This window comes from Myxocyprinus asiaticus, chromosome 39, assembly GCF_019703515.2.
Source record: "Myxocyprinus asiaticus isolate MX2 ecotype Aquarium Trade chromosome 39, UBuf_Myxa_2, whole genome shotgun sequence".
NCBI lineage: Eukaryota > Metazoa > Chordata > Actinopteri > Cypriniformes > Catostomidae > Myxocyprinus > Myxocyprinus asiaticus.
Window position 1 is genome coordinate 1,143,122 of NC_059382.1, and position 21,879 is coordinate 1,165,000.

General features: G+C 39.0%; 1 protein-coding gene across 7 annotated transcripts in view; it reads left to right on the top strand.

Annotated features, from left to right (window-relative positions):
* The window catches only part of LOC127430053 (arf-GAP with Rho-GAP domain, ANK repeat and PH domain-containing protein 1), a 110,664-nt gene that overhangs the window by 38,571 nt on the left and 50,214 nt on the right, over positions 1 to 21,879 (top strand). For all 7 annotated transcript variants that reach the window (XR_007895403.1, XM_051679487.1, XM_051679488.1 and 4 more), the window contains 10 exons: positions 8,496 to 8,584; positions 8,717 to 8,823; positions 9,539 to 9,703; positions 10,617 to 10,686; positions 10,936 to 11,056; positions 11,241 to 11,431; positions 11,982 to 12,088; positions 15,148 to 15,347; positions 15,681 to 15,766; positions 16,862 to 17,044. Coding sequence is in view for 6 of the 7 variants with exons in the window: in XM_051679487.1 (XP_051535447.1) it covers positions 8,496 to 8,584; positions 8,717 to 8,823; positions 9,539 to 9,703; positions 10,617 to 10,686; positions 10,936 to 11,056; positions 11,241 to 11,431; positions 11,982 to 12,088; positions 15,148 to 15,347; positions 15,681 to 15,766; positions 16,862 to 17,044 (1,319 nt within the window). In the remaining variant the exon portion in view is untranslated. The remainder of the gene's footprint in view (positions 1 to 8,495; positions 8,585 to 8,716; positions 8,824 to 9,538; positions 9,704 to 10,616; positions 10,687 to 10,935; positions 11,057 to 11,240; positions 11,432 to 11,981; positions 12,089 to 15,147; positions 15,348 to 15,680; positions 15,767 to 16,861; positions 17,045 to 21,879) is intronic.

Sequence of the window (21,879 nt, forward strand, 5' to 3'; positions counted from 1 at the left end):
AAAGATGTAACAAGTATACACAGTAGGTATTTGAGCTTCAGGGTGACCCCTGGCCTAAAATAATACACAAAACGTCTAGAAAGAAAAAGGATAACTAACCTGTGAGGAGGAAGTAAAAATACAATTTAGTTAACCTAACTCCACTACAAAAATAGAGCAAACAATATCAAACAAACCGGGCAGGTCACCCCTACAAACCTAACTGCTATGGGTCAGAAAGCAGGCTAATTCCGAAAAGCAACAGTGTTACTAACTCTCAGCTCGAGAGCACGAGGGATTGGTCTGGCGGCTGGTGGGGAGCATGGAGGAGTGTGACAGGCCTGAAGTCACAGCAGCTCACTACTGAAAGGCAGCTCAAGGATTTTATAGGCGCACAATTAGGAACGGCCAATCTGCAAATCAGCGGCACCTGCAGGCACTCAGGACAGAAGACACAGACACAAACAGAGAGTAAGGCACCGAACAGCACAGACAAAACTGCACACATTATTACGGGATGTAACACCCCCACCACTAAGTATCAACTCATCGTTGATTACTTTGAGCGGGAAAAGTGTCACGGCAAAAATGATTGAAGAGCCACAACAAACGAATTAACAATTTTAAAATTGTTCGAAAAATACCTTTTTAAATCACCAATCTTTATTCTCGTCTGCTCAAAACAGATGAAAATTAAGCACGAAATGTAATTTCAAGTGCAAAACACATGATCACGAAAAAGCAGGTGATCAACAGGAAGCACAAAAATTTTAGCGACCACTTTCCACTGAGCGATTCAACCTCCCAACAAGAGGTGATAGGCTTCTCAACTGAGATGGCTCTCTCAAAAGCAGGAACTCTGCGAGAAAGAGAGGCGTCATTATTCTGTTCATTGACAAGCACCACCTTGTCAATGGACAGCGGTAGGTCAATTTCAGCACTGACCGTAGTGGACAGCGACTCGGAGTGCTTCCGTGCAGAAAATGTTTGCACAGAAACAAAAGGAAATGCTTAATGATTATCAAAACTATCGATCGAATTCAAAAAACTCTCAGAAATGCCAAAGTCATTGCGCTCGTGCAACCGCGCAAGCAGAAGACACAGCGGAAAATTCAGAAGCCGAATCAGAGTTCTGTGGTTCACAAATCAAGTTGATTGTTACCTCAGGGAGTGGCAGCACTTTTCCTCCGGCAAGGTCATTGCCAAGGAGAAGATCAACACCTAGAGGTAATCGAGAACACACAGCAATTTTAACAGGGCCTGAGACCAAACCAGACTGAATGTACGCACAATGTAGAGGTACTTTAAGCATACTCCGCTCAAAACCGTCCCACGAAATGTTTTTATCTAAAATGGTAAAATGCTGTCACGTATGCACGACTGGGCTGCACCAGAATCCCGAAGAATTTGAACAGGAACTTTTTCTGTATGAACGGTGAGGAAAACCATGCCATCAGAAATAAACGGGTCATAAACAGAATCACTTTCTTGCTCTTCTGAACAAGGTTTCGGACTCGTAGCATGAACAAAATAAACACTCTTTGGCATCAGTCTTTTTGGAGACAGATTTTTCTTTTTGCTGCATTGGGCAGACTGCAATGAGATGTCCAATTTGGTGACAATAAAAACACTGACGCATTTCAGATGGACTCTAAGTGATTCAGAATTCTTCTTGAGATTAACTTGGAAACGGCGTACAGATGAAACCAAATTGTTTTTGTGCGTCAACACAAACTCATCAGCACAGACAGCAGCCTGTGCAAGTGTTATCACTTTCTGTTCATTCAAATATACTACGATCTTGACCGGCAACAAATTCTTAAAATCTTCAAGTAACACAAGTTCACAAAGACTTTCAACATTACTCACCTTGCTGGATTGAGTTCCCTTTTCACGGGCGAACTCAACGAAGGTCTGATTGGCGGTTTTGCCATGACTGCAAAAGTTTTGGCGGTAGGCTTCAGGTACCAATTCGTAAGCTCGAAGAACTGAAGCTTTCAAGATATCATAATTGAGGCTATCCTCAAGAGACAATGCAGCGTAAACCTCCTGTGCTGAAGGACAACAAAGTCAAGGTATTGGAGTGGCCATCACAAAGTCCTGACCTCAATCTGATGAATTTGTGGGCAGAACTGAAAAAGCGTGTGTGAGCAAGGAGGCCTACAAACCTGACTCAGTTACACCAGTTCTGTCTGGAGGAATGGGACAAAATTCCAGCAACTTGTTGTGAGACGCTTGTGGAAGGATACCCAAAACATTTGACCCAAGTTAAACAATTTAAAGGCAATACTACCAAATACTAACAAAGTGTATGTAAACTTCTGACCCACTGGGAATGTGATGAAAGAAATAAAAGCTGAAATAAATCATTCTCACTACTATTATTCTGACATTTCACATACTTAAAATAAAGTAGTGATCCTAACTGACCTAAGACAGGGAATATTTTCTACGATTAAATGTCAGGAATTGGCTAAGGTGTATGTAAACTTCTGACATCAACTGTATATATATATATATATATATATATATATATATATATATATATATACACTATATTGCCAAAAGTATTCGCTCATCTGCCTTTAGACGCTTATGAACTTAAGTGATATCCCATTCTTAATCCATAGGGTTTAATATGACATCGGCCCACCCTTTGCAGCTATAACATCTTCAACCCTTCTGGGAAGGCTTTCCACAAGGTTTAGGAGTGTGTTTATGGGAATTTTTGACCATTCTTCCAGAAGCGCATTTGTGAGGTCAGACACTGATGTTGGACGAGAAGGCCTGGGTCGCAGTTTTCGCTCTAATTCATCCCAAAGGTGCTCTATCGGGTTGAGGTCAGGACTCTGTGCAGGCCAGTCAAGTTCTTCCACACCAAACTCGCTCATCCATGTCTTTATGGACCTTGCTTTGTGCACTGGTGCGCAGTCATGTTGGAACAGGAAGGGGCCATCCCCAAACTGTTCCCACAAAGTTGGGAGCATGGAATTGTCCAAAATCTCTTGGTATGCTGAAGCATTCAGAGTTCCTTTCACTGGAACTAAGGGGCCATGCCCAGCTCCTGAAAAACAACCCCACACCATAATCCCCCCTCCACCAAACTTCACAGCTGGCACAATGCAGTCAGACAAGTACCGTTCTCCTGGCAACCGCCAAACCCAGACTCGTCCATCAGATTGCCAGATGGAGAAGCGTGATTCGTCACTTCAGAGAACGCGTCTCCACTGCTCTAGAGTCCAGTGGCGGCGTGCTTTACACCACTGCATCCGATGCTTTGCATTGCACTTGGTGATGTATGGCTTGGATGCAGCTGCCCGGCCATGGAAACCCATTCCATGAAGCTCTCTACGCACTGTTCTTGAGCTAATCTGAAGGCCACATGAACTTTGGAGGTCTGTAGCGATTGACTCTGCTGAAAGTTGGTGACCTCTGTGCACTATGCGCCACAGCATCCGCTGACCCCGCTCTGTCATTTTACGTGTCCTACCACTTCGTGGCTGAGTTGCTGTCATTCCCAATCTCTTCCACATTGTTATAATACCACTGACAGTTGACTGTGGAATATTTAGTAGCGAGGAAATTTCACGACTGGACTTGTTGCACAGGTGGCATCCTATCACAGTACCACGCTGGAATTCACTGAGCTACTGAGAGCGGCCCATTCTTTCACAAATGTTTGTAGAAGCAGTCTGCATGCCTAGGTGCTTCATTTTATACACCTGTGGCCATGGAAGTGATTGGAACACCTGAATTCAATTATTTGGATGGGTGAGCGAATACTTTTGGCAATATAGTGTGTATATATATATATATATATATATATATATATATATATATATATATATATGAACCTGTTTTTCTGATTTGTAATTAATGTTTTGTTGCAATCTCAAAAGATCTCTATGTGTTGTTTGGCAGCTTTGGTCAGCGATTTTGCGTTTATGGCCTGTTTTTGACCTACATTTGCACTGACTTACTCTAGTTTAATGACACTTTTAGTGATTGCAGCTGACCAGTGGAGACCAGAGCATGTGCAGTACACAACTGACCCTTCGCTAAGCCCCGCCCCCCTTGGTTACTCTGACAAGCTCTGCAGAACTCCCCATTGGAATGAATGGGTGATTGCCATGATCGACGCGTTTTTTGGCAAAATATTCTCATAAACGGAATGGATAAAACTGTTATCTTGGCTGATATGAAGAGTGACATTTGGTTAACGACATTCAAGTAAAATTACACCTGTATGCAGATGACACTGCCATTTATACATATGTTCCCTCCATAGTACAGGCAGTGCATGAGCTTCAGACTGCATTTCAGTCATTACAAACTTCTCTGCTGAGTTTAAAATTGGTTTTGAATGCTCAGAAAACAAAGTTTATGGTCTTCTCCAAAGCTCGTTTACAGCTGCTTGGTGTTAGCATTCTCACATCAGATGGTAAATCCATTGAAAGGATGTGCTCGTACAAGTATTTTGGGTATATGGATAGACGACAAGCTTTTTATTTAATGTACATATTGCTAATCTAGTTAGGAAGCTCAAAGTAAAGAAAAATGCCAAGAAAAAACTTGTGGAAGTGACGTTTCTGCCTGTGATTGATTACAGTGATATATTATATATGCCTCCTCGATTTTACGGAGCCTTGATTCAGTGTACCATGCATCTCTATGTTTCATTACAAATGCAAAGTCTCTTACTCACCATTGTATACTTTATGATTTTGTGGGTTGGACATCATTGACCACTCGCAGACAACAGCATTGGTATATTTCTATCTATAAAGCTATACTAGGTAAACTTCCAGCCTTCCTCTGTACCCTTCTCTGTCTCAGCATTGGTAGTGTCCAACTGCGCTCTTCCAAGTGGTTGCTTTTTAATGTACCATGGTTGTGACTGATCTGGTGAAAACTGCATTTTCCTACTATGCTCCTTGGACATGGAATAATCTACAGAAAGATCTAAAATTAAACTTATTTATATCCACTGATGAATTTAAGGGCATCATAATGAATATGGTGAAGGAGGCATGTGTGATTGTTTTTCATGAGAGACCACAGTTTTTAAATAGCTGTTCATGTTTATATGTTACATTTTAATTTGTTGTGAGTTTGTATGGCTGCTACCTTAGCCAGGTCTCTCTTGCAAGAGAGATTTTTGATCTCAAGGGGACTTCCGGGTAAAATAAAAAAAACATTACTATTATATTACAGTCACTTGAATAGAGAAAATCTTCATTTAATAGCGATTACACATTTAATAACATTAACGTAAGTGAACAGAGCTCATAAACCACTCATTTCGATGTTGTGAACTGTTTATTTACTTTTGCTTTAACTATGACTTGAAGCAATACATAAATTAATGAACGTTCAGTTATTAGCTTTAATTTACCTTGGAGTAAATGTAGGTGTCGTTGCAGATGTTATATGTTCATTTGGGAATGAGGGCTGACACAGTTTAATCATGCTCTTCTCCAGATTTATTTAATGATGATTAAAAATAAGAAAATATCCGTTGAGTGTTACTTAAGGGTTTTTATGGATAAAACGTCACAATCTCTTACGATTTCCCTTAAGTATTTATTTTTTACTTAAGTACGCCCATAAAAACTGTTAAGTGTTGCATAATGCCCCATAACTGCTATTTTCCTAAGTGCAGTGCATTTATAAAGTATTCAGACCCCTTCATTTTTTCACATTTTGTTATGTTGCAGCCCTATGCTTCTGGCAGCGATTACAGCCTCAAGTCTTTTTGGGTATGATGCAACAAGCTTTGCGCCCTGGATTTGGGGATTTTCTGCCATTCTTCTCTGCAGATCCTCTCAAGCTCTGTCAGGTTGGACGGGGACCGTCGGTGGACAGCCATTTTCAGGTTTCTCCAGAGATTGGGTTCAAGACCGGCTCTGGCTGGGCCACTCAAGGACATTCACAGAGTTGTCCCTAAGCCACTCTTGCATTGTCTTGGCTGTGTGCTTGGGGTCATTGTCCTGTTGGAAGGTGAACCTTCGGCCCAGTCTGAGGGCCTGAGCACTCTGGATCAGGTTTTCGTTAAGGATATCTCTGTATTTTGCTGCGTTCAGCTTTCCTTCATCCCTGACCAGTCCCCCAGACCCTGCCGCTGAAAAACACCCCCACAGCATGATGCTGCCATCACCATGCTTAACCGTTGGGATGGTGTTGCGCAGGTGATGAGCGGTGTCTGGTTTCCTCCAGACATGACGCTTGGAATTGAGGCCAAACAGTTCAATCTTCCTTTCATCAGACCAGAGAATCTTGTTTCTCACAGTCTGAGAGTCCTTTAGGTGCTTTTTTATGTGTCTTGCACTGAGGAGAGGCTTCCGTCTGGCCACTCTGCCATAAAGCCCAGATCGTTGGAGTGTTGCAGTGTTGGTTGTCCTTCTGCAAGTTTCTTCCATCTCCACACATGATCTCTGGAGCTCAACCAGAGTGACCATCGGGTTCTTGATCACCTCTCTTACCGAGGCCCTTCTCCCCCGATTGCTCAGTCTGGCGGGGTGGCCAGCTCTAGGAAGAGTCCTGGTTGTTCCAAACTTCTTCCATTTAAGAATTATGGAGGTCACTGTGCTCTTGGGATCCTTCAATGCAGCCGAAATCTTCCCCAGATCTGTGCCTCCACACAATCCTGTCTCTGAGCTCTGCAGGCAGTTCCTTTGACCTCATGGCTTGGTTTTTGCTCTGATATGTATTTTCAGCTGTGAGACCTTATATAGACAGGTGTGTGCCTTTCCAAATCATGTCCAATCAATTGAATTTGCCACAGGTGGACTCCAATCAAAGTGTAGAAACATCTCAAGGATGATCCAGAGAAATGGGATGCACCTGAGCTGCATTTGTCATAAAGGGTCTGAATACTTAATGTCAATGTGATATTTCAGTTTTTTCTTTTTAATGAAATTTGTAAAGTTATCAAAAATCTGGTTTTTGCTTTGTCATTATGGGGTATGGAGCGTAAATTGATGTGAAGAAGAGTACAGTGTGCCAAGTGGAGTTTTTTAAGCTAGGGAGAACCCTTTAGTCCATTTTAACGATGAAATACTATTGCAGGAGTACAGATTTGACCGTAACACAGTATGGGAAATTGTTTACAAGCTGGAGGCCGATCTAATAGGAACATACACAAACCCAACTGAACAAATGGACACATTAAAATCATACTGTAAGTTAATTTGCGATATAGCGTGAATATTTATATAACTGTATATACGACAGCCCTACTGACTGCCACTAATATTCTTAATTTGGGATAGCAATCAGTTCTTTACACAGTTTTACAAGCATCTTAACAACTTGCACCTTTAATCCAGTATTTTGAATTTAAAGGTGTTTTCCTCAAGAGGGCACTTACCGGATGTAAAAGCAGAATCCTCATTAACTGGTCTGCATGTTTTTTTACTTGCATAGTAAAGATTTCTACGCAAAAAGGAGTTTGAATCTATTAATGTGGAGGATTGTACCTCAGATACAAACCTGTGTAACCTCCAGAAAATTCATTTGAAAAAATATTTAAGCTGTAATGATTTAGGTAAGCCAGACTGGCTTACCTTGTTAGGACGGGCTTCTACTGTATGTGTCATGGCAAAAAGCAGACCTAATCATGCAAGCTGATAGAAGAAAAGCCCCAGCAACCACCTGAGCAAATAACATTGTCAATGAAACAACTCTTGCAACGTGCTACAGAGAAACCGGCTTAGCTGCAAAACTGAGCCATTTAAATGTTAGATAAAGAGAGAGATGAACATTGATTGGCTACCCGATTGCATGTCAAAGAACCAATCCTCTTACACCATGCGAGCCGATTGGCTTAAAATGTCACGTGAGCAAGCCAAATGGCTAACAGAAAATAAGCTCAAAGAACCTATCAGCTTGCGCCACATAGAGTTGCATGGCTGAACTTTGGTAATTTAACAACATTAGTTAACATGAACTAACAATGAACATTACTTTTACAGTATTTATTAATATTTTTATTAATCATTTATTAACATATATTTTTAAAATCAAAGATTACTTTGAGCTAACATGAACTAACAGTGAACAATTGTATTTTGATTAACTAACATTGATAAGAATTAATAAAAACTGTAAAAAAATATATTGTTCATTGTTTGTTCATGAGACCCAGTGTATTAACTAATATTAACGAATGGAACCTTATTATAAAGTGTTACCGTTTATTTAATTAAATCACAGCCCTTGCTGTTTGATGATCGCGCTAGGCCATTTTATTTCGATTAATCGTACAGCTTTTGACAATCGTATGAGTGTCAAAAGCCCTGTTCGGACAGGATTAGTTTTCCGGACATATGTCTTTAAAGTTACTGTTACCTATCAGAAAATGTATTTAGCTGTGCTCATTAATTATGCAGACAAATGTTGTGACGTCCACAAGGCAAATGACTGACTGTCCCTCGTACTGTCTGATTCATTTTGTCATTTCTTTCTTTAACTCATTAACTTCTTTAACTCATTAACTATTTAACTGCTCTCTGCAGAGTTGGATTCAGCAGGAAGTTCAGACGAATATGACGATCATGACTCGGACAACTGCAGAGACACTAAACTCATAGACATGGCCAACAAGGTGAGTCAAGAGCTGTTTACTTACATTTTTATTCTCAAGACAGCTTCTGTGTGCTTGATTGGTGGGATTTGTAGCCCTGAACTGTCCAGTAGGAACAGACGCTGTATGATTGACAGCTGTTTCATCCAATAGATGTCTTTGATGGTTCCCAAGGAGACGAAACCCCGTTACAGCAGCCTGTGCAGCGATGATGAGCTACTGGACGATGACGCCGACTGTTATGAATCCATAACAGTAAAGTACGTTTTTCTGCTCTGCATTGTTGGAAATTGAACGGCTCAGAAATATTAAAGGGACCGTTTAACAAAAATTTAAATTCTGTAATTATTAACTCACCCTCATGTTGTTCCAAACCTGTATGTGGAATAAAAAAGGAGATGTTAAGCAGAATGTTCATGCTGCTCTTTTCCATAAAATGAAGCATACAGTGAGCAGGAGTTATTAAGCTCAAAAAATGACAAAAACATCATAAAACGTTCTTAAAAGAAGTCCATATAACTTGTGTATTATATTCCAAGTTTTCTGAAGTCATAAAATAAATTTGTAAATGACTTACATTTGTTTCTGTTCCTCAAAGCAAGCATGAGTCATATGGATACTTTTCTAGAGTATGATTATGAATATTTTTATTTTATGAAAAAGAGCAGCTCCTTTAGTGTTAAATGGAACACAAATCATACGGGTTTGGAATATAATTATCATGAGTAAATGATGACACAATTTCCATTTCTGCTTGAACTATCCCTTTAAGGAACGATTTGAAAGTCACTTTTATTTTTCTGGTGTCAGCCGATTATGCAAACATGTAAGTTCCTGATGTACAGTTAAATTTAGTCACTTGCCGTTGATTTGGCAATAAGTTACAAGTGGTGCAATGTAATTATGTAATGCAGTTCTTCTCATAACCCCTCCCACCTGTCTCTATCACTCTTTCTCTCTCTCTCTCTCTCTCAGACGGGATTCATGGATTGAAGATTTCGGTTTGATCCCCAGCTGTCAGAACAGCATCTACCTGCCAAACACAGGTCATGTTAATGCCCCAACCCCTCGTGAAGACTCCGCCTCCACTCTCACCCCCATCATTAAAATGGGCTGGCTTTACAAGAATCCTCCACAGGGGTATGATGTTTGTGTGTGTGTGTGAGTGAGTGTGATAACGTTTATAAACAGTCCGTAATAAAATATGAACAAAGAATTTAAAAAAATGATAAGCAATAGAACAAATAAAAAATAGAACAAAGACACAGATTATGAAAATGCTGCTCTACAAGTAAGCTAATAAAATAATGTGCATTTATTTATTTATTTGGCAAGTAGTCGTGTAATAAGCTGGATAATGAGCAGTCAGATGTTCATTAATTACACAGTAAACACCAACAGAACTGTGACGCAAACCGGAGGTGGATTTCAGCGATTTGTTTCTTCTCAATTTCACAATTTTAATGCAAATCAATATTTTACTGTGTGTCCATTTATTTATTTATTTGGTTAGTAGTCATGTAATAAGCAGGGTAATGTACAGTCAGCCGGTTATTAATTGCAAAATAAACCCCTTCAGGATGATAACTGAATGATTTATATAAAACACACACTAGACAGCGGCAGGTCTATTAGGCCGCATTTTCACACTTAAAGTCTGATTTTTGTTTTTTAAACAAATGCACTTTTTTTTGTCCTGCTGTTTACGTTCACTTTAGACATAAATGACTGTGTTTATTCCTCACCAAAATGGACAGTTTTTACTGAATCGTGAAATGTATTTTACCATTTAGGCACATAGTACTCAGCAAGCGCACATAAGCCGCCTGTCAGTCAGTCATACAGCGCACATTAAGGCAAATAAGTGAAATAAGTTTCTCTTTCTACTCCCTCTTCCCTTTGGCCTTTTAATGAGATCAACCAGAGGTTGTCTTGCGATCGACGTAATGAGCACCCATGACACCGAGTAAGGGGGAGATGCAGTTCTTCTTCAGCAGGATTATGGCATCTAACCATGATCTGTGTGTGTGTGTGTGTGTGTGTGTGTGTTCAGGTCTCTGATCTATCAGCGCCGTTGGGTTAAACTGGATGCAGAGTACATGAGATACTTTGACAGTGAGAAGGTGTGTATTTGTTTTAACTGCATTCTGTTTGGTTAAAAGCACTAATGATATTTACACTGTTGTTGCAAACTTTTTAGAATTCATCTTGAGGCAGAACAACATACTTGATGCTCTTTATGTATTTATTTTGTGTGTGTTTGAAACGTGTCGTCACTAGACTGCTATGAAAACTGCTGTTGACATCAGCTGCTGATTGTACAATTAAATGCATAAATGTTTGTGGATTTTTTGTTTGTTGATTGTCCACAGGACGTCTATTCCAAGCGGATCATACCAACTGCGTCCATCACGGGGGTCGTCAATGTGGGTGATCAGAAGTTTGAAGTGGTGACCCACAATCGCACTTTCCTGTTCCGGGCGGAAAGTGACTGTAGGTGTACTGTGACTGTGTGTGTGTGTGTTTGTGAATAAGTGATAGACAGATAATATTTGAGGTTTGTGAGTTTGTGTTCTGGTAAATCAAAAGCTGACGTGGATTTCTGCACTCACAACACAAACACAACACACACAAATAAAGTCAACACTATCCTTTCATGTGTGTGTGTGTGTGTCAGCGGAGAGGAACGGGTGGGTTACTGTGTTGAAGGATTGTGTCGGAGCGTCTCGGTCGCGGGCAAGTCTGGATTTGACCTTTAACCCATGCGTGACAACTGAGATGAAGGGTTATCTGGAGCTGCGCGGGCTGCGCTCGAAACTCTACACGGTCGTGTGCACGGATAAAGTCTTTCTCTACAAAAACACTGAGGTAAACACTGTGTTTATTGTGTGTTTGTGTTGCTCAATATTGTATTGACACATTTAAAAATGAACACCAGTACTACTTCAGAATAGTGCACTTGATACACTGAGTACTGCCTACTATACTGTATTTTTAAAAACAGTATGTGAGGCAATATACAACAATATACTTTTCAAACAGTAGAATGCCACATTGTCTCAAGACCTCATTATTGTGCATGTTAAATTGAATGGCGTTAAGTAGTTTTGCACTTTTAATCCGATTTTTAGTAAAAATGTCTTCTGATTAAATTATGAGTCAAGAACGAGATGTTAAACATTTTCCTATTAAGTCATGAAAAGGAAGTGGAAGGTCATGTCGAGCACGTTGCATTGTTGGATACAGTATCTCTCACCGAGTGCTCTGTTTAACAAATGTGTCATCCGAGTTTTCCATGCATACAGAAAATTCACATACTGTGCACAAATATTAGGAGTAGTATGGTACTGTAGTGTGGGCTGTTCTGAACATTACCAAAGTTTATGCTCTCTGACATTCTGTGTGTGTCTGTCTGTAGGATTATCGTTTGGGAATAGGAATCACCTCTATTGATATGAACGTTGGGAATGTGAAAGAGATGGACCGAAGAGCTTTTGATCTGACCACACCATACCGCATATTCAGGTGAGTTATTCATACATTCATTCATTCATATCACTTACTCCATTCACTCATTTAATCACATTTTATCGCATATTCAGGTGATTCATTCATATCACTCCATTCATTCACTCATTTTATCACATCTCACCGCATATTCAGGTGATTCATTCATACCACTCATTCCATTCATTCACTCATTTTATCACATCTTACTGTATATTGAAGTGATTGATTCATTCATTCATATCACTCCGTTTACTCGCTCTTTTAATCACGTCTTACCACACTTTAAGGTGATTGATTAATGCATTCATTCGTTCATATCACTTACACCATTACACCTATCGCGTATTCAGGTGATTCATTTATATTACTCCATTCATTCACTCTTTTAATCACGTCTTACTACATATTCAGGTGATTTATTCATTCATGTATTCATTTATTCATATCACTTCATTCATTCACTCATTTAATCACATCTTACCACACATTCAGGTAATTCATTCATGCATTCATTCATATCACTTACTCCATTAATTCACTCATTTAATCACACTTTACAGCATATTCAGGTGATTCATTCATTCATATCACTCACACCATTCATTCATTTACTCACTTACTTAATCACATCTTAACGCATATTCAGGTGATTCTTTCATTCATATCGCTCACTCCATTCACTCATTTTATCACATCTCATGGCATATTCAGGTGATCCATTCATACCACTCATTCCATTCATTCACTCATGTAATCACATCTTACTGCATATTCAAGTGATTAATTAATTCATATCACACACTCCATTTATTCACTCTTTAATCACAGCATACCACATATTCAGTTGATTTATTCATGTATTCATTCATTCATATCACTTACTCCATTCATTCACTCATGTAATCACATCTTAATGCTTTTCAAGTGATTCATTTATGCATTCATTCATTCATATCATTCACTTCATTCATTCATTCACTCATGTAATCACATCTTACCACATTTCAAGTGATTAATGTATGCATGCATTCATTCATATCACTTACACCATTTATTCACACATTTAATCACATCTTACCTTAAATTCAGGTGATTCATTCATACATTCATTAATTTATGTATTTATTAATTCAGTCATATGACTTTATTCATTCACTCATGTAATCACATCTTACCGCATATTCAAGTGATTCATTCATTCATATCACTAAGTCCGTTTACTCGCTCTTTTAATCACAGCATACCACATATTCATGTGATTTATTCATTCATATCACTTACTCCATTCACTCATGTAATCACATCCTACCGCATTTCAAGTGATTCATTCATGCATTCCTATCACTCACTTCATTCATTCACTCATCACATCTTACTGCATTTTCAGGTGATTAATTCATTCATATCACTTACTCCATTTATTTACTCATTTAATCACATCTTATGTTATATTCAGGTGATTCATTCATGCATTCATAAATGTATGCATTCATTCATATCAATTACTCCATTCTTTCACTCATTTAATCACATCTTATCACATATTAAAGTGATTCATTTGTTCATATCACTTGATTCATTCACTCACTCATTTAATCACATTTTACAGGATAATCAGGTGATTCACTCATGCATTCATTTTTTCATTCATATCACTCACTTCATTTATTTCCTCATGTAATTGTATCTAACTGCATATTCAGGTGAATAATTTATTCATTCATATCACTCACTCCATTAATTCACTCATTTAATCACATCTTGTGTTATATTCAGGTAATTCATTCATACATTCATAAATGTATGCATTCCATTCATTCACTCATTTAATCACTTCTTACCGCATATTCAGGTGTTTCATTCAGTCATTCATATCACTCACTCCATTCATTCACTCATTTAATCACATCTTACAGCATATTCAGGTGTTTTATTCATTCATTCATTTCACTTACTCCATTCATTCACTCATTTAATCACATCTTACTGCATATTCAGGTGATTCATTCATTCATATCACTTACTCCATTCATTCACTCATTTAATCACTTCTTACCGTATATTCAGGTGTTTCATTCAGTCATTCATATCACTCACTCCATTCATTCACTCATTTAATCACATCTTACCGCATATTCAGGTGATTCAGTCATTCATATCACTTACTCCATTCATTCACTCATTTAATCACTTCTTACCGCATATTCAGGTGTTTCATTCATTCATTCATTTCACTTACTCCATTCACTCATTTAATCACTTCTTACTGCATATTCAGGTGATTCATTCATTCATATCACTTACTCCATTCATTCACTCATTTAATCACTTCTTACCGCATATTCAGGTGTTTCATTCATTCATTTCACTTACTCCATTCATTCACTCATTTAATCACTTCTTACTGCATATTCAGGTGATTCATTCATTCATATCACTCACTCCATTCATTCACTCATTTAATCACATCTTGCCTCATATTCAGGTGATTCAGTCATTCATATCACTTACTCCATTCATTCACTCATTTAATCACATCTTACCGCATATTCAGGTGTTTTATTCATTCATTCATTTCACTTACTCCATTCATTCACTCATTTAATCACTTCTTACCATATATTCAGGTGTTTCATTCATTCATTCATATCACTTCATTAATTCACTCATTTAATCACTTCTTACTGCATATTCAGGTGATTCATTCATTCATATCACTTTCTCCAGTCATTTACTCATTTAATCAATTCTGGTTTGAATCACATTTTGCCACATAATCTGGTGATTGATTCACACATTAATTCACTTGTAACTGCTCATTTTCATGTTCTTCTATATCATATTCATCCATCTTTTATTTATACTCTATGAATATTTTGTTCCTTTCTGGTTTATTCATCCTTGTTTGTCACAGAACTCCCACTATTCCTTATGTGTGTGTGTGTGTGTGTGTGTGTGTTCTGGCTCAGACTTTCTCAACTCTTCTGGTTCTGTTTATTTTTCTAAGCCAAAAATTCTCAACTGAAATCTGACATCCAGAACTCTGTTTAACTCTCAAATATGTCCGTCTGTAGTTTCATAGCAGATTCAGACCAGTTGAAGGATCAGTGGGTGGAGGCAATGCGTGATTCTATTGCAGAGGCATTGTCCAACTATGAAGTAGCTGAGCGGATCTGGGCAGAGCCGTCCAATCAGATGTGTGCAGACTGCAGTGCTGCTAAACCTGAGTGGGTGTCGATCAACCTGGCTGTGGTATTCTGCAAGCGATGTGCAGGTAACAACCAACCACAAGCCATCAAAGTTCTGTCACTCAAACACAGCTGACCAATCATGAAGCGGACACATTTCAAAAGCTTCTAGATGACAGATGGATTTGTTGGATTGTAAGATTAGTCTCACATAGTTAAACTTTTTACTGTCATCATCAAATCTGGACCATATTGCAGTTTATTAAGAGCCAAGAATAACTGAAATGACTGACATGTAATGCAACCAATGACAGTTGTGTATTTCCTTCTGGGGTTTGAACCTCTCGATTACCAGATCAGATCTTTAATCACTAAACTACAGCGCATTGATCAAAACCGTTTGTTTCTCTGTGCATCAGGAGAACATCGTGGTCTGGGCCCAAGCATTTCAAAAGTAAGGAGTCTCAAAATGGACAAGAAGGTTTGGACGGAAGAGCTCATCCAGGTATAATCTGTGTGTTTGTAAGACTTACGGAGCTCTTTAAGTTTTGCACTCAGCTCGCTGTAACTGTCTTTAACCCTTTGTAACTGTCTTCATCTGTTTGTAACGGTCTTTAACTGCTTTAAACAATCTTTGTTTGTCTTTTAAACTGTCTTTAATTGCTTTAAAGGCCTCTGCACACTTCCTACGAAATCAAAGAGTGAATGGGGATCTGTCCAAAATCAAAGTGTTTTGTAGTTAGTTTCTGTGTTTCGAAATTTCAGGAAAATGTCTTATTGCCGTTAGTCCATGTCATCGGTAGGTGTGACCTGGAGCTCCACCTACTTTGAGGCCGACACCTAATTCCCATCCAGTCAGTCAAGATCATTCAATATGAACACACCGGCGTGAAAAGTTATTAGAGAACTGGTTCAAACTGGCCTACATCTGTTCAGTTGTTTGCGTAGAACTGGTCATGTGATTCTTCTTTTTTTTAATTAGTCTACAAAAGGAATCAAATCTACTCAAATACTTTGAAGTGCTCATTCACTCTGTTGTTTGATATGCTGCTTCACTCATATGCCACCTGCAGTGAAAGCCATTTACACATCTGCCCAAAGATATGCCTAAAATCATCATTAACACCCATTAACACTTTTATGCACCCATTTTTGCAGTAGTATCGGTGTCATCATAAATTACAATGACAGAGTGTAATTGCCGCTTATTATGGCCGTGTGTTAGCACATTACCGCCATGAATGCAAAATGTAAACATGACAAATTACACATTATCTACTGCATATATTACTTTAAATCTTCATCGAGTGGTTAAAACAGATTTTTTGACTGATCATGTGTGAATTCTATTCATAGAATGAGGGACGAAGTCATTGATAACACATTTTAATGTCATATTATTTGATGTTTTACATGTAGTCTTATACATCCTCACATATAAATGCTCCTCTAAACGCCTCCCACAGCGGTGTCTCAATGTTCACAAACAGTTTGTTGTTGCTCAGCTGATCTAACTTCTTTTCAGTAACCTTCTTAAACTGATTTTCACCTTCTTTAACTGTTTGTAACAGTCTCTCTCCTCCTCATGTCCCACCCGCAGTTGTTCCTAACTCTTGGAAATGAGCGAGCCAATCAGTTTTGGGCGGCGAATGTACCGCCGAGTGAGGCGTTAATGGTGATCAGCAGCAGCGAGGAGCGACGGCGTTTCATCACAGCGAAATACTGCGAAGGGAAATACCGCCGATATCACCCACTGTTCGGCAACCAGAAAGAACTCAACAACGTGAGTCTGAACATCATTTCTGCCATTACTCAAAAACACAAATAAAGCCATGAATTTAGTTGATTACGTCATTAATTTGATTTAAGAGATTTAATCTCCTTTCTAAATCTTTTCATGTTTTTGGTTGTTGTTTTTGATGCGAGTGGTGTTGATAGAATTGATATGAGGTTTTTGTTTTGTGTGTTTATCAGGGTTAGCAAAACTTTCGTTTGCAGTGGGTGTTTTGTTTTTTTAGGAGTGTGTTTGTGTTTATCTAACCTCCTGTGACTCGAGTGTGACTGCATTTTCCATTTCCCTTTTTGATTTGTAACTAGTAGCCTCTAAGAAACATGCAAAAAATACCAAATTGCTTTCCTAAAAATGTATGTCCTCATATGTGGACAGCGGGACTATGCTGTGAAATTTTAAACAATACTAAGCCATAGAAAGTCTGTTTTTTTTCATCAAATAGTTTATTATGTGTCCAGGAGTTTTTTAAAGCGCCACATCAAAAGAAACTAGAGATGCTGCTCTTTACAACCAAACAGGTTTCAGTTCAAAAAACGTAAAGAGGTTTCTACCAGAGGCACTTCTGTTTTTGCTGCACCCGTAGGAGCGCTTCACGGAAATCAACGTCATGCTGTTGTGTCACGTGACTCGGTGCACCTGACGTTTAACCCTTAAATGACAGTGTAGAGTGTTGTGAACAGTATTCAGTCAGTTTTTATTCATTTAAATTATGCATTGATTATAGCGAAGCCAAAATACAACGTCCACACATGTGGATGCGGAGTCGCACAAGGTTGATGCAAGAGTTCTGATTAGAAGACTCCTTTGTATTAGCAATGCCACACAACACACACAGTAAGTCTTCACTGTGATCCATCAAACAACACAAAACTAATCACAGCATGATGTGATCTGCTTCCTAAAACACACACACACACACACACACACACACACGCACTCTCATGAGCTCCCAGGATTCCTCTGTGCTCAGTGGGCAGAGAAGAAACAGACAGACAAAGAGTCCATTCATTGACACACACATACACAAACAGAGAGATTACTTGTTTGCTTATTGGTCTTGTATGTTTTACTTTATCAGTGCTTATTTTACACAAATCCGGGTATGGCTTTACGTCTTAAACCATTTTGACTGATGACCTTTGACCCTTTCTCATAACTCTAAATGACTGCAGAGTTAAAGGAAACAAGTGTTTGTGAGTCTGTCGGTCTGACAGCAAGTGGGTTTGTTGATCAGACTGTGGTTAAGCCCCGCCCACAGCCCCCGTGACATCGTCACTGTGTCTAGTTCAGTGAGAGTTCTAACTCCGCCCACTCTGAGCTAAGCTCCTCCCTTAACCCCCCCATCTCTGCGCTCTCTCATTCTCTGTTCACTCTGCTCTGAGGCTCATGTCAGTGTTGTAATTTTGAGAGTTAAACTGTGAACTTTAAACCTCGTGGCAGAGTTTGGAATCAGTCGGGTGAGTTATCAGAGTGTTTTCTCCTGTTGTGTAAGTGGATTTGTGAGTTTCTGTGTCCAAAATGTGTTTAAAGTGTGTCTTGTTTTCTCAGGTGTTTGCTGGTGTGCGTGTGTGTGTGTAGAATGTTTAGGGCCAGTGGAATGTATTTTTCAGCATTAATGTGATGCCTGTAGGTGTTACTGCATCACACTTGACATACATTAATGGTTGTGTGTGTGTGTTTGTGTGTGAATTGCAGCAACACTATGGAATGCCAAGACAGACCCACCCAACTATATACAAACACAGAGAGAGAATGAGCAGGAGAGAGTGATGATTGGTGTGTGTGTGTGTGTGTGTGTGTGTTTCTCAGAATGATGTCGTGTGTCACATGGATCTGATCTCTATTCTACCATTTTCTTTTCCTTCTTCAGTGTTTGTCTGTAGCACACAGGCTACCTTTTTTCTGCATAAACCAGGTACCCCTTCAATTCCTTCACACGCCCAACCCCCAAGGGGAAAATAAGACATTTGATTGGTCAGATTTTATGTCACTCTGCTAATACAAATGAAGAACCCTTCAGAATATCCTGTGAAGGGCAGTGGCATAGCCATGAGTGTGCCAGGGTGTGCAACTGCCTCCCAAAAGCTTGCAAACCTCAATGAAATGTGCTTTATAGGATGTAGAGGTGTAAAATGCATCAGTATTATGCTTAAACTTCAATGCATCGATTACACAATTTAATAATCAATAATAATGACTATAATAATACCCAATGTGTTATAGAGGCCAATTCCCCAATTATGACATCATGCATATTCAGAGCTCCAAAAAGAAATGATTGCGACAATAATTTAAAATCCTGTCGCCATTGGCGACAGTCGAGATGTGTGCTTTCATATGCGGTTTCATCTGATATCATCTTGTGAGCTATTGAATACATCTTTAGAGCGCCAGTGTGTCTCACGCCGCTTTTCACCCATTCTGTTGATGATATGAGCAACAACAAACACAGCGCGAGCCATGATGTCCGATTCGAGAACAAATGACTCTTTTGACCATTGAGAGATTCATACACAACTATTACACAAGGTGCAAACATGCATTGATGCTCAAGAAGGCAACATATGTGCATACTATACTTTATGTAAATATCTGTAATGTAGATTCAAAATAAAACAAATATATGTTATCTCTTATATTTGTATAAATTAATAAAATAATAAGTGTGAAAACTTATGAGACAAAAGGGGAGTGCCAATCTGTGCACTCAACTATATAGTGTATATATTAAACATACGATCAATGAGCAACAATCTAAATCGACCAATTCTGTGATGTGGCAACTAAAACGGCTATTTGGCTCCTAAATGTTTCAGTTTAGGAGCCAATGGCTCCTTAGTAATTTTTTAGTCTGGAGCCCTGATATTGTGGAATATTTGGAGGATACACTTGAAATGGTAGGCTACTCTTACTCCACTGATTTAAACTAAAGTTTAAAAGAAATATTACAGCTAAAAATAAATTGATGAAATGGTTGCGAATGGTCATTTCACTTAATTGTGGTTTAGTTCTTGCACACCCAGTTTTCTCTTGGCACACCCAAAGTCTTGTTTCTGGCTACCCCTCTGGTGAAGAGGGACGCAGTATTATAGAGTTAAAGTGCAATAATGAGCCGTTTTGATTGGCTGCCACACACCGCTTACACTCCGTTAAACAGGAACAATATGAAGATATTATTGTTAGTCTATATTACACTAAAGTTGTCTTTTTATGTATTTAAATGCATTTATTTAATGCACATGCATTGTTAAATAAACAGGGGAAAGAATGTGTCATCATTTGAATAATGTTTCCATCTCAGTTTATGTCACAGATTAACGGAACGTCACTGTAACAACAGATTGATTCCGCTACATTTACGCCTCTCATCCACACCACATCAGAGACTTTCTTAAACACTCTCCATTACCCTGTGCTTTAGAAAACTATGATGACCAGATTAGGAATCTGAAAACAGATTAGTGTGGATGAGTGTGTTTAGCTGTACTGTCCAACAAAGCCAAAACACAGTAACTACGGCAAAAATGGCTTCAAAGTTTTGATTGTCCAGCCAAATGTGGAATATCCAGTTTTCTCTCAATCGGAATCAAACTCGTCTGTTACAGGACAGATCATAGTCGTAGAGACAGGATTTCACTCATAACTCAATTCTGACTAAATGTGTAGTTAATGTGTTTTGCCTTTGTAGGGCAGTGTAATTTTGTCTCTAAAAGTCAGCTAGATTTGACAAAACAAAAAAACTTGACTTAGGGGACATCTGGGGGCATCCTTAATTGGGAAAATAATAATTATATTAGTCTTTAGTCACTGTAATAGAGCGCAACAGTCTGATTCCGTAAGTAAAAATCCCCCCCAAAAATTCCATAGGGGAATGTATTTTTAACGCTAACTTATAAACGTGTAAAGACAGACCGACGGTGAGCTCTCAGGTTGTTAATCGATGGTATATGCTCCTGTTGAAGACATCAGTCTGCGTTATTTCAACTTCATTTTTTAAAAACAGCATTTAATAGCGGAATTCCTGGTGAAGAACTACACTACCCATAATCCTGAAGAGAGATCCACCAATCAGAGAAGAGCTCTGCAGCTCCGCCCACTCCCATGATGCACTGTGAATGACGCAATCGAGTCGCTCTCCCAAAACTCTCAAACTACTCATATATTTGAATTCCGAGCAACATAGCAGTCGTGACAGTGATGAGACATATACCAATTTACAATAAACATCAGATTAACACAACACAATATACAAATAATAACATACACTGTACAGTATACAATACACACAATATAGAATACACATTATACAATAAAAATAGTATATATAGTATATATAAAATATACAGTAGGTTGTATTGTACTGTATTGACATTCAGGCTGTCGGTTGATAGTCAGTTGTTAAGAGAGAATATAATATAATAATAATATAATTTATGACAGTCCGGTGTGAGATATAAGAGTAATAAAGTGCAGTGCTGATGTATTTTGATCGTGGGAGATCAAGAGTTCAGAAGTCTGATTGCTTGGGGGAAGAAGCTATCATGGAGTCGGCTGGTGCGGGTCCTGATGCTGCGATACCACCTACCTGATGGTAGCAGTGAGAACAGCCCATGGCTCGGGTGGCTGGAGTCTCTGATGATCCTCCGAGCTTTTCTCACACACCGCCTGGTATATATGTCCTGGAGGGAGGGAAGCTCACCTCCGATGATGTGTCTGGCAGTTCGCACCACCCTTTGCAGTGCGTTGCGGTTGTGGGCAGTGCTATTGCCATACCAGGTGGAGATGCAGCCAGTCAGGATGCTCTCTACAGTGCAGGTGTAGAACCG